Consider the following 13984-nt stretch of genomic DNA (forward strand, 5'->3'; position numbering starts at 1 on the left):
GAGAGAGAGAGAGAGAGAGAGAGAGAGAGAGAGAGAGAGAGAGAGAGAGAGAGAGAGAGAGAAGTCATGAATTCAAAATAGTTATAGGTCAGAAGACTGCATCTAAATGCTTCACAGGGTGGAATAAGGTTGGAGAAGATGTTAAAAGCATCACTTTCAGCAGTATGACTTCTAGCCTCCAACCAAAGAAGCTTTTAAAATAAAATAGCCAAAGCTGAATCAGGTTAAACTTCAATTCACTGGGGACGCTTTGTCCTGGAAAAGAAGAGCTGTCATCTTCCCCCAAGACTTAAAGCTTTCAATCAGTCACAGCCAGGAGCAAGCCCTCCCACCCTTCACTCTCCCCCACTCCCCTCCAGAAAGACTAATTGCAAAAATGTTTCCAGGCAAAACAAGCCTCTGGAACCTCTTGCAAGCCAAGTTTCTGGCTCCAATTGTTCTTGCTTCAGTTCTTCTGAAAGACTGAACAGCTTTCTGCCCCGGCTAGCTTTTTCAGAGAAAATGTAAGAGCTTGGCCTTTCTTGGCCATCTCACTGGGCTTCGAGATAAAGGCCCAGCCCGCTGGAATCCTGGTACGTGCCTGCAGCTTAGGTTAGAAGTCTGACATCCCTGCTGTTGCTGAGATACAGCCTGAGAGGTCTGAGGCCTTCCAGAGCCTGTCAAGCATTACTGGGGTGGGGGATGAGGAGGGGAAAAAATGGAAAATGAGTTTGCAAAGACAGCTTTCCTTTGGTCAATCCCAGGTTCTGATCGGTACAGCCTCCTCTTGTCCAAGAGAACTCCAGATTTGAGAAACGGTCAAGATTTCGTGGCTTCCCTGCAAATTCGACAAGCCACATTTGGCAAACAGATCCAAGGGAACAGTGAGAGCCCCAATCGATATAGTTTTTCACTTCGGAAGGGGCTGTATTTTCATATAAAACTTTTTTTAAATCCTGTATTCAAAATCTGAATTAAAGAGAAAGTGAGAGTGCTGATGCACTTTGGATCAGAGAAGAGGAAGGGAACAAACATTGATTAAGCAACTACCATGCGCCATGCCCTGCACAAAGAGATTTATAAGGATTTGAGCCTCATAACAATCTTGTGAAATAGATGCTATTTTTTAAACCCTTCCTTTCCTCATAAGAGTCAATACTGTGTATTGATCTAAGGCAGAAGAGCAGTAAGGGCTAGGCAATGGGGGTAAGGGACTTGTCCAGGGTCATGCTAGCTGTGTAGGAAGTGCCTGAGTCCAGATTTGAACCCATCTCTAAGCATGGCTTTCTTTCCACTCACCTGCCCCAATAGGTGCTATTTTTATCCCTTTTTACAGATGAGAACACTGAGGCAGGCTGAGGCTAAATGACTTAACCAGGATTAGTTAATATCTGAGGTTGGATTTGGACTCAGATCTTCCTTACTCCTGGTCCAGTACTCTACACATGCCGGAGCACTAGAATGTTTGTCAAGGGATCTGGGTTCTAATCACAACTCTCCTATTAAAATTTGAGGATTTCAAACTGGACAGAAACTTAAGAATCCATCTAGTCAATACCCCTCATTTTAACTGAGGCACAGAGAAGCAAAAATGATTCATTCGAAGTTGCATTGGGACTAAATAACCAAAGTAAGATTCAAATTTGACACTGTATCTAGTGGTCTCTCCATTAAGCCACACTGCTTTCTCAATACTATCTTCTAGTGTGACCTGAGATAAGCTACCTTGGCTCTTAGGTTCCTTATTCCTAAAATGAGGACCCTGTCCTCAGGGACCCCCTTCTGCCTTGGCAGTGATGGTGGGAGAGCAATAAGAAAAGTAGACAGAAGATGCCAAGAACCACACCATTTTTAGAGTACCGACAAGTTTTCATTTGTCTGTTGGCACACTAAACAGGAGATTTTCCTCCAGGGATCTGCGGTAGGACACTGGCTAGGGGAGCCGAATCATGTCATTCGTAGGCTAGATGACCCCAATCACCCCTTCTAGTTCTGATCGGTGGTTATTTATGAATCAGAGTTCCCCAAAATCTCCCACCCCTCACTCCAAGACTCTCTCTTTTTGTAACCAGAATCTAGAGTCAAGAAAAGAGGAAACCAAAGGAATTTCCAGAAACTCTACTGGGAGTTGGGTTTGTGTAGGAATTGTTCAAACTGGAATTTGCTGCCCCTTACTCACCCATTCCTAACCAGGGCACATTCATACAATTTCCTCCTTGGGAACCATGTAGAAACACAGGTACTGAAGAGAAGGGCAGTTAGAGAGACCATCTGGCCCAGGGGCAAGCATTCCTTTTGGCCTTTCCTGGTTCACAGAAAACTGTGAACCAGATGGATGGGGGAGGGAGGGAACTAAAGGAATTATGGGAAGATGATGTTGTGCTAAGAGACAATGGATCCCACATCCTCTGAAGGTACCCCAGGGGACCTAGAGATGGACTACTCTTTGAGGACATAGCAGGAATCACCTCTAGGTTTACCCAGTACAGGAATTCAGAGAGGGACTCCAGGAGTCCTTCATGACAGGCTGAGAGCCAAGCTCCAGAGGGCAGGGCATAGGCAGCTGCCCTGGAACCTTCAGGGAGGTCTAAGTCTCCTGCCCCAGTCCAAGGCTCTGGCATCCTGCCTGAGGCTGAGGTCTGTGGCTGAGAGATTTGGGGGCATTCTGGGTGGGTCCAGAATTCTGCCTAAGCTGGGCAGGGACCCAACTCAAATTTGTGACTATTTGTTTGAGTCCAACTCCAGAGGGAGCATCCTCAGGGCAGAGGGAGCCGAGGATCCAATAAATCACTCCCAGAGACAGAGCCCGAGAACAGCCTGGTCTCAGCCATGGGATGAAATCCAATAAACGTTCATGAAGTGCCTACTGTGTACCAGACACTGTGCTAAATGCTGTGCTGGGAGTACAAAAAGAGGTAAAAGACAATCTCTGCCTTCAAGAAGCTTACAATCATCTCATGGACCCTGGACCAGCAGAAACAGGAGCCTCAGAGCCTTCCAGGTCGAGTCCAGTAAGGGATTTGGGGCTGCAGCTAAGCTCCAGGCTGAAAGAAGGACATAGGTACCATCCAGCTAGAACCGCCCCAAAGCCTATGGTGGACTGTACTCCAGTACAAGAAGCACTGAGTCCAGTACCAGGAGAGAAGGACCTCAGAAAGTACTTGTTGCAGGGAAAGGGGCCATATAAGAGGGGATCCTTGGGCAGAACCCCAAGAGTATTTTAAGGGAGGGGTCTAGACTGGCCAACTATACTCAGTACTTGGCAGGCCCTTGCTATATACCAGTGATTCCCAAATTGGGCGTTACCGCCCCCTGGTGGGTGCTGCAGTGATCCAGGGAGAACGGTGATGGCCACAGGTGCATTTATCTTTCCTATTAATTGCTATTAAAATTTTAAAAATCTAATTTCCAGGGGGCTAAGTAATATATTTTTCTGGAAAGGGGATGGTAGGCCAAAAAAGTTTGGGAACCACTGCTGAGTTTGACCCAGGGAGAGGCCTCTCCATGAGTAAATCGAGGCAAACTCTATCATGGGGAAATACCTTGGTGTGAGAGATTCCTAGGAAATAAACCCTGAAGAGGTTAGCAACTCCATAACAAGTCCAGGTAAAGTCTCAAAGAAAAAAAATACCCTGGCCACAGAGAGTCCCTCCAGGAAGTAACTCAAGAGATAGTGAATAGAAAAATGGGAGAGGAAAAATAACCTCAAGGAAATGTGGCATCTTAGAATAAATGGTGGAAATTCTCATTCAAGAACTAAATGTCATCAAAATTAGAATGGTCTGGATAGAAAACATGATTTAATAATACAAAGGAAATAGCAAAACAAATTCTTCCAAAAATTTTTAAGAGAAGAAAGTAAAAGAAATATAATATAAAAAACAACTGAATAAGTGACCTGAACACAAGTCATAGAGAAACAATCTAAGAATTAGGTCTCCTTGAAAAACAGTTTAGACACCATATTTTAGGAAATTATAAATAAAAATTGACAATAATTCTTAGAACCAGGGGACAAAGTGAAATGAGAAGGAAGCCACTGGTCACTTCCAGAAAGAAACCTAAAAATGAAATCTCCAAGGAAAATCAGAGCCAAAATCCTGACCTTCCAGATAAAAGAGAAAAATCCTCCAAGCAAACAAAAAAGAGCTCAAATACCAAAGATCAAAAGAAAGAATTGCACAAGACTTAGCAGCTTCTACTAATAAAGAGTGGGGAACTTGAATATAAAATTCCAAAAGGCAAGGGATAAAGGCTTACAACTAAGGATGACCTAAATGATAAAACTAAGTATAATCCAGCAGTGGAAAAAAATCAGGAAAGGGGGAATTCCAGACATTTCTGGTGAACAGATCAGACAGATGGTTAAATAGTTAAATAGATAGTTAGAGTTGGAAATAATTGATACAGGTAACAAGAGAAAAATAAAAAGGAACATATGTTAGTACAATTGAAAGAGAATATATAAAGATGAATTGTTCACATTTTAATAGGGAGAATAAGAAGCCAATAACTTATAATTATATAATTGTAATTATGTACAACTACAATAATAATAATAGGAAGAAATCAATAAATATTTTAAGGGTCAGAGAGAAAAGTTAAAATGATAGAGGGACTATATGGGTGATTTTGTTTTGTTTTGATGGTCTCAAGAGAAGACCAATAGGTGGAACAGCAGACTATACTAAGGAGGAAAGGAAGAAAAAGGAGAGGAAAATTACTATTACAAAAAAAAAAAGAGGTACTTAAGATGAGTATGTAGCCATAAAGGAAGAAGCAAGAGAAACAAGCATCTCATAAATTAATCTTTTATCAGAATTGCATAAAGCAATATTGAATAAAATTACACACACATATACACACACCTCCACATGGATATCAGTATACACATACATTAAACTTAAAACAAGTAGGAAGGTCCAGACACAAGGGAAAGGTAGGAAAGAGGGAGGGCAGGATAGGTAAGGGAATAGTCAAAGAAGATAATCATGATTGATGATGGAAGGAATGTGAATGGAGGATTAAAGGAAAGAAAGAGTAAAAACTTGGGATCAGGAGTATGGAAAAGAAAGAAAGTAAAAATTTAGGATCAGGGGTGTGGTAAGGGGAACAGAAAAGCTGTAACAGAGAGGGAGCAGGGTTTATAAGATCACAAGTATTAGGCAAATTTCTTCTCTTCTACCACTTTCTTATTTATAAACAGGGAAGTGAGGGCAAAGATAGAAAGACTTACCATAGGACAGGATGGAGAGAAATATACAGTCAATAGTCATTACTGTCAATGCCAATTGAAGGAGCTTATTGATAAAATGGAAGAATGGATTAGAAAATGAATCCAACAATATTTGGTTTATAAGAAACACTCTTGGGGGAAAAAAGATTCTCTTAGAGTTAAAATGAAGGGATGGAGTAAAATCTATTATGCAGAAAATAGTCTATGTTAAAAAGTAGGAAGTAGCAATTTTTAAAAAAATCAGATGATAGCAATAATTATCACAGATAAGGCTATAGTAAATAGTAGAAAAGATAAAAAGAGATAAAGAGGGAAATTACATTATATTAAAAGGCATCATGATGATAAATCAATATTAATGCTTTTATATGTGTATTTGATACATAATATACAAATACAAATAATACATATGCATGTACACATATAATATATTTATTTATATACCTAATAGCATATTATTTAAATACATATAGAAAAATTTAATCAAATTGGAAAGGGAAATACTAAGACCAAAATGGGAGAATCTTAATGCACTCTTTTTTGACCTAGACAAATCTAACCAAAAGACAAACAATAAAGAAGTAAAGGAACTGAATAGAACGTTAGAGAAATTAAAGATGATAACTTCCTGATGATTACTGAATGGGAATAGAAAGGAATTTTACACACTTCTCTGCTGTACATGGCATCTTTATAATAATTTACCATGCATTGGGACATGAAGACCATACTAAAAAATGTAGAAAACTAGAAACACTAAATACATCATTTACTGATCATAATTCAGTAAAATTACATTTAAAGAAATAATTCAAAAGTAATTGGAGACAAAATGATATAATTGTAAAGAACTGATGAATAAAAGAGCAAATTAAAGAAATAGAAATTTTCATCAAAGAAATGACAGTAATGAGACAAAACACCAAAACTTGTGGAACTTAGGTTGTCTCTATCTCTAATGTTATGTCTCTAAATGCTTTCATGAATATAAAGGAGAAAGAACAAGTAAATGCATGCAAGAAAGTATAAATAAATAAAAACATACAATGAAAAAACATTGAATAACAACAAATCATGAACCTCCAATTAATACAAAAGTAGAAATTCTGAAAATTAAAGAAGAAAAAGAAAACATTGAATTGATCAATAAGACTAGTAGTTCAGTTTTTTTGGGAAAATTCAAGTATATGCAAATATATTCAAAATATATTAAAATATATAATAGAGAAAAATTAGAGGTTTTTACAATAAGCTAAAGGCTAAAGAATGGAGGCCTATTAATTGTAGCCAGTATTAATATAACATTAGAAATACTAGCTATAGAAAGAAAAAGAATAAGTACAATAAAAGAAAAAATGAAATTATCATTTTTTGTAGGAGATATGATGCTGTAATAATAATTTTAAAGTGTTCATCACAGCGCTTGGTACATTTTATGTAAATGTTAGCTATCATCATTACTATGAGAATCCTAGAGAGTATAATGAAATTAATTAAAATAATAATTTCATCAATAATAATAATAACAGCTAGCACTTACATAGTGCTTTAAAGTTTACAAAGTGATTTACTTATGTTGTTTCAAATAAGATATTGTATGAAAAGCAAAGATGCAGGTTATAAGATAAATTCATAAAAATAATCAGCCCTCTTGTGCAAATTACCCTAAAGGCTTAGGGCACCATTGGCAAAACCTTTAGAGATTGTGTGCCCAAACTACACTTTCAAGCTGCCTGTGAGGCCCCACATTATTCCAGAGAGTGGGGGAAGGAAGTGATTTCATTGATCTGCTGGACAGAGGGGCAGGGCATGCAAAAAAAAATGTCCTCAGGCACTGCAGAAAGGGGGAATGGATTGCTGCAGCCGGGACATGCATGCCGCATCTTCACCAACACAGTCTTAGGGTTATTTTAAGTTTTAATAACTTCAGAAGTATAAATGTCACAAACTTAAAAAACAAATTTGAAAGTTTAATTATTTAAATTTACTTTATATTTTTTTAGTTTTTGAATTTTTAATAATTACTCTAAAATGCTAATTTTAACATATATTGTACAAATTCTGGATGACACTTTATCAGAGCAGTGGATTGAGGGAAGGAAGTTATCTTGCTTGGCTACCTCAGTCACTAAATCATTCTCTGCTAGACTTTTCCCTGTGGGGTCACATCAAAACTATTTTTTTTTGCATCAAATGTATGCATCAAAACTCTATTCTTAGGATAATCTTAAGACTAGGATTTAGTCATGAAGTGCTAGCCAATAAATGATTTTACTAAGTTAGAAAATGAATTGGAACACGCCAGTGTTTATGTTAAATTGTAAGAAGAAGATTATCAAGATTTAAAAATTTTAATAATCTTTTAAATGTTGTTTTTGTAAGATTATAGAATTTATATGTCTGAATATATAAAGCTTAAAGCTGCACTAAAGCTTTAAGGTTGCCCTATAAAAGCAATTTTTTCAAATTTGTGAGACAAGTAACCATTCCCCAATACATAACTGGTTTACAGACAGGAGGAGACAGTTCTCAAATGAATAATTCCAAACTATATGTCATCATATGAAAAAATCCAAATCATTAATAGAGAAATGAAAATTCTAGCTACTTTAAGGCCTTACCCCACACCTATCATATTGGCAAAGATAATAAAAGACAAAAATTAGAAATGTTGGAGGAGCTGCAGGTTCACTAATTAGTAGATTGTCAGTAGAGAGAGCTGGGAATTTGTCCACTTGTGAATTCTGGAAAGCAATGTGGAACTATGCCCAGAAAGTTACCAAATTCTGCATAACCTTTCACACATCTGGACCACTACTAGGTTTAGTTCTCAAAAAATTAAAAAAAAGGGGGGGAAAGATTTATATGTGCAAAAATATCCTCAGTAGCTTGTTTCACGGTAGCCAAAAATTAGAAACTAATGGATGTCCTCTTATCTGGAAATGACTAAACAAGTTGCGATATGTGAATTCAATGGAATATTGTTCCATAAGAAATGATGAAATGGATGATTTCAGATGAAACTGCCAAGACCTTTATGAACTTATTCAGAGCAAATGGACTAGAACTAGGAGAGCAATTTATATAACTATATTGTAGGAAAAAAAGCAAGACTTTACAACTGATCAATGCAATGATAAACCAGAAGTCTAAAGCAACGAAGATGAAACATGTCACTCATCACCTGGCTGAGAAACTTAAAATGCAAAAAAAGACACATTTTCAGACATGACTAACATAGTAATCACTTTTTCCTGACTATGTAGATATGTATCGAGGGATTTATTTTTTGGTGTTGATTTGTTAAAATTTGCTTCATGGGTGTGAGGAGTAGTGGGAGGAATAGTTTGATTTTTTTAAAAAGCTTCTTAGTAAAAAAAAGTTTAAAAATAAAAGGAAAAAACATCTTCCTATTTAACTGACTAGCATGATAGTTTTCATGAATCCCCAAATATAGGGGGACATCTTTTAAAGTTCTTTTTAGTAGTGGTTCAGCTTAATATTTTCTGCTCACATGATGGAGAGTGGGAAGTTGACTACTGAAAAATTATGGAGGAGGAACCTTAGATTTCTTACTTAGACAGTATAGATATTATCAAAGCAACTACTCCTTCTATCCATACAAATCACAACTTCTCTTAACACTGGGGGATTCTTGTCCATATCTTTCCAAAAATCTGCCATAGGAGATCTAGCCAATGCACTAACCACCTTTCTTGGTTTAGATTTTTTTTAGACCACAAAAAGGTCTCCTTTTATACTTTTTTATGGCATAGAAGTGACCCTGAATTCTCAATGGCTACATCAATAGAGGGTAACCTGGAACAGGTTTTCACATACTAGAAAAGCTTCTAGTCAAGCACTAGTTAGAGACTGAATCTGTTTTCTGATGACCAATCTAACTAATCTTGGAAAGATCTATTACCAGGAGGCTGCTATCCTGGTGATAAAACTGTTGACTACAACAACCCATGAAACAGGGGAAAACTGAAAATAACCACAAGACTGTGCTTCCTTTTTCCCCCCTTCCATTTTGACAGAGATGATAACAAATTAGTAGGAAAAAAAGAGAAAGGAATCGTAGTATTCAGACATCAACAAACTCTAATTTGACTGTTGGTACTATGAATGCAAGATCCTTTTCCAGTGAACCACATGACTAGATTCATTGCTGGAGGAGAGGAATCATTTATATTTGACATTCTTGCTATAAATTAAATCTGAAGAAGAGAGCTGCAGTTAAATGGAAGGTTTGTTCATAGGTATGCCTTAGATGAAAAGAAAGGAGTTGATTGAATGGATTTAATTGTACACCCAAAAGCTACAAGAAATATCATTTCATGGAACATTTGGCTATCATGTGTTGTAGACTATTGATGAATATTTTGGGGAAAAGACTATTATGAAAATAATTGCAGATTACACATCATTACGAGTTACTAAGGATGAAGTGGTAAAGAAATTCTATGAAGAATTTCGTAGGACCTTCATATTAACATGCACTCTGATTTTTGGTGATTTAGATACAAAGTTAGGAAGAGGTGAGGATGGAGAGAAATACACAGGAAAATTTGGTTCAGGAGATAAAAATGGTAGAGGGCTAAGACTTATAGATTATGCAGAAGCATTTTCTTCCCCAAAAAAGAATTGGTAGGCACTGAATATAGTAAGTGCCAAATAACATTACAAAAAATGCAATTGACTACATTTTAACAGATGGAAAAAGACATTGTGGCCAGGGAAGTTATGCCTGAGTCATCTATCTGTTCACAGATCTTCTGTTCAAAGCTAACATCAGAATTTATAATTATCAAGGTGAAAAAATAGTAATGAGGAAAAGATATAACTTTCAATTGAGAAGAATTAACCCTAAATTATTTTAACAGGGCATTTAAAGCCAAAGTAGGAAATAGATGACAAAAATAATATCAATAATGAGTAATAATTTCATTTAGAAACCAAACCAACCAAAAGAGCCTAGAAAATGCCTTAGTCAGCAACCATTTGACTTATTTACCAAATAGAGTGAAGTGATGGCTGTCAAAGCAATCCCAGGTTAGAATAGAAACTTGGCTATAAAATCTTATGAAGGAAGATAGTGGATGATGAGGAGCAGTGTTATCTCATAAAGTAGAAGGAAGCAACAGAGGGTAAAACCAATCTAAACAAAGATTTGCAAGATATCCAACTAAGCCAAGTCAACCTAATAGGATTCAAGGATGAAAACAGAAGGACTATGAACAGAAAACAAAAAGGAAAATATTTGCAAAAGTTATTACCAAAAACTGTTTTCTCCATCCAGGAAAATGGAACTACCACAGCTGGACCCTAACATTACACGTCCTAAGTGTGCTTAATGAGGAGTTAGAAATGGTGCTAAAGGGAACAAAATGGTAAAAGTGACCAGATTGGATTAAGGATATAGAGAGTATATCCAGACTGGAGGAGTTATAATTATGAGGGCATCAAAGAATCCAAATTCGAACCCAATTTACAAGGTATATAAAGGATGATAAGATGCCAAAAGCATAGAAAGAATCCCAGACTTTATTGATTAAAAATATTAATTGGAAAATGATTAACAACTAATGACCTATGTTGTTGTTGCTGTTAAGGTGTGTTAGTTGTGTGTAATTCTTCATGTCTCCATTTGGGGTTTTCTTGGAAAAGATACTAGAATGGTTTGCCATTTCCTTCTCCAGCTTATTTTCCAGATGAGGAAACTAAAACAAACAGGGTTAAGTGACTTGTCCAGAGTCACAGCTACTGAAGTATGTGAGACCAGATTTAAACTCAGGAAGATGAGTCTTCCTAACTCCAGGTCAACACTAGCTACCGAGCCACTTAGCTGCCTATGCAGTTTTTGTAATATACAAAATGAAGGCATCTAAAGTGGGGGTACAATATTCAATGATGGGGGTGTAGCTGTGTCGCCTCACAATTGATCAAATGAGGAATTATCTCTGAAGTGCTTAACCCAATATCTGGCAAAGAGTGGATGCCTAATAAATGTTTGTTCACCTTCTTCCCCCCACCCATGATGAACTCAAAGATGTAGAGGATATGAGATCCCATTATACTTATTGACTGTTGATTATGAAAAACCATTCAACTCAGCAAAATGGTATTAGTCAAACCAGCAAACCTTTTATTTGCTGCTAGCTCATTGGGTTTTGTCCATAGTGTTGCTCTTTCTATCTGAAAGGACTGTACTTCCCAAGAAGTATAACCACCCCCTTCTCCATGCTAACTCAACCCTTCTCTGTTCATCCAGTGAGAGTCTCTTTCTATTTTCTATTTTCCTTTCAGATTTCAAGTCCAACTTCAGAGCGGCTCCAATCAGAGCAGTTGATGTTTACAATGTTCTGTGCAAGGTGGCAGGAATAACACCACTGCCCAACAATGGCTCCTGGTCCCGAGTGGCATGCATGCTAAAAAGCCAGCCTAGTGTGGCCCATTTGGTTCAGCCAAGCAGCTGTGCCCTAGCATTCTTTCTCTTGTTCCTGTTTGTATAACAAATCTGATTCCTTGGGTCTCAAAACAAAGCCAGTCAGTGTTTCTCCAAAGAGGAAAGTTGTTGTTTTTTCTTTCTCTCCCTTTGTATTTGAATAATAGCTTCATTAACAGAAAAGACTAGATAAATGATAAATGGAACATTTATGAAATGGTTATATACACACTCTCCTACACACAATTTATTTTCTATTATTTTAAGACACTTTTTTTTGCCTGAAAGTAGAGAGCACCTCAACTGTCTCTAATTCATTCAACTCTAAACCACTTGCCCATCACACCAAGAAACTCAGGAGAATATAACCAGCTGGGCCAATGTCTTGGCATATTGTCCACTAGACTTGATATCTGTAATGTTTCTGTCTCCTTGGCTCTTCTCTGCCATGTTTTCTTACAAAGCAGTCCCTCCCAGGCCAGTTTGAGCTTGTGCCATGCTTATATGCAAGACCATTAGCCAGTATTCACATCTCTAATCCTGCATTATTTTTTTCCATGCAATATCAGAAGAGGGCTAGGTCAATGACAATTACTTTCTCATGTTCCTAATTCAAGTGAAAGGGGAATTGTTCCTACCAAATCCGTCCATACAAGGTGCTCCTTTATATGGGTCCCTTTGCCCACAATTTAGGGAGAATCCCAAAGCAAAGCCAAGTGATTGATCTATCCAGAGACTGAATGTATCAGTCTCTAGTTCTAAATTGCAGAAAATCAAATTTGAGCTGCCTTGAAGCATTGAAATATAACAGCTCCATAGTACTGATCCCTTGCTCAGAGTAAACACTGGATAGAGGCTTGTTTGTATTTGAGCACTTATTTGAGGGCAATTCCATGAAGGTACCTATTTAAAAAAAGACTGGTTTCTCCCTAGAGTCTGATTTGGTAAGTAAGAGATGATATGTTATTCTAGGGTAGAAAATGATATACCAAGTAATGAACAACTGAGTGTATTACCAAATAACTCACATGAAGAGAATTATTTTTTTAAGCTTCCACTAGATATCAATAATTTTATCCATAGGCACTTATTAAGTGCCTACTGTATGTACTTATTAAGTGCCTACTGTATGCAAGTGAGAGGTGGCATGAATAGGTGATGAAGAGCTGGCTTAAGGTCTAATCTTGTCTATGACACATATTGGCTAACAGGGAAGTCAATCACTTGCCTCTTGGAGCCCAAGGCAACTCTAAGACTATGTTCCTGAGAAAGTGCCAACCTTTACTGGTAGTTTCTTCACCATTTTAGTGAAATCCCAGGTCCAGTCCCTAGGCCTTCTATGTGCCAGACACTGTGGATATAAAGGAAGACAAAATTTGCATTGTGGAAGATAAACTATGGAAGACAAAAGTTTTTTTTTTTAATTACCCATGTTCATACAAGTTCTGTAACAACCCAGAATGCCAAAGGAATGGGAGAGACACATCAAGTGCATGTCTGCTATTCCACAAATCATCCCTTAACTAGTCAATAAATATGCTCAACCCACTTGGGGCCCAACTTCTTTGAAAATCTCCAAAATCTGATGGAACAGGGAACACTCTTCTTGTATAACAGATCTAATTCCAGGAGTCCCCAAACTCCAAGACTTAGTGGAACAGATAACATTGAGCCTGAGCGGAAAAGTTTTGATTTTCTTCTTCTAACAATTTACTTCTAGAGACCTAAAGATAAAAAAAGGCCTCGTTGGGCATTTTCAAATGCCAGGAGTGACACAGTTCTATCTCATTGTATAAGAGCCACGTGATTGTACCACAGACTGAACCCATCCGAGAAAGTGACTTTTCATCTGGCACTGGCCAGCCATAAGATGCCACAGGAGAGAAAGACCCAGCACAATGCTCCACTTGGAAGAAACATCCTCCTCCTCATCCCAAACCAAATGGCGTGAGGGTTGTCTTTATGGCATGAGCTATGAGGATAAGGAATCATAGCTTTAAAAAATAAATCTAATCTTGACAAAGGACTTCTGTAATCTCAGTAAAGTTTTTTGTAATGTATTTTTAAAGCTCCAAAAAACCACCAAATCAATTGGAATGAAGGCAAATCAACCTTTGTTGTCTGGATTTATTTATTTATTTATTTTGGGGACTAGATCTGTGATATTATTGGTATAGGTTACTCTAAATGTGGAAATGCCTTCCACCATTGCTGGTCAGTACCTCCTTTACAACAAATGGTCTTAGATAGCATCCTTGGAGCATTAAGTGGTTCAATGGCAGGGCCAAGTAGGTGACTCAATGAATCAAGAGCCAGGCCTA

At 37.4% G+C, this 13984-nt stretch overlaps 1 protein-coding gene across 1 annotated transcript in view; it reads left to right on the forward strand.

Annotated features, from left to right (window-relative positions):
- The window catches only part of ENPP6 (ectonucleotide pyrophosphatase/phosphodiesterase 6), a 163365-nt gene extending 151584 nt beyond the window's left edge, over positions 1-11781 (forward strand). The window contains exons 7-9 of the mRNA XM_044681662.1: positions 497-572; positions 744-906; positions 11490-11781. Coding sequence (XP_044537597.1) covers positions 497-572; positions 744-906; positions 11490-11730 — 480 coding nt within the window. The 3' untranslated portion in view covers positions 11731-11781. The remainder of the gene's footprint in view (positions 1-496; positions 573-743; positions 907-11489) is intronic.
- The last annotated feature ends 2203 nt before the right edge of the window (positions 11782-13984 follow it).

This window comes from Gracilinanus agilis, chromosome 6, assembly GCF_016433145.1.
Source record: "Gracilinanus agilis isolate LMUSP501 chromosome 6, AgileGrace, whole genome shotgun sequence".
Lineage (NCBI taxonomy): Eukaryota > Metazoa > Chordata > Mammalia > Didelphimorphia > Didelphidae > Gracilinanus > Gracilinanus agilis.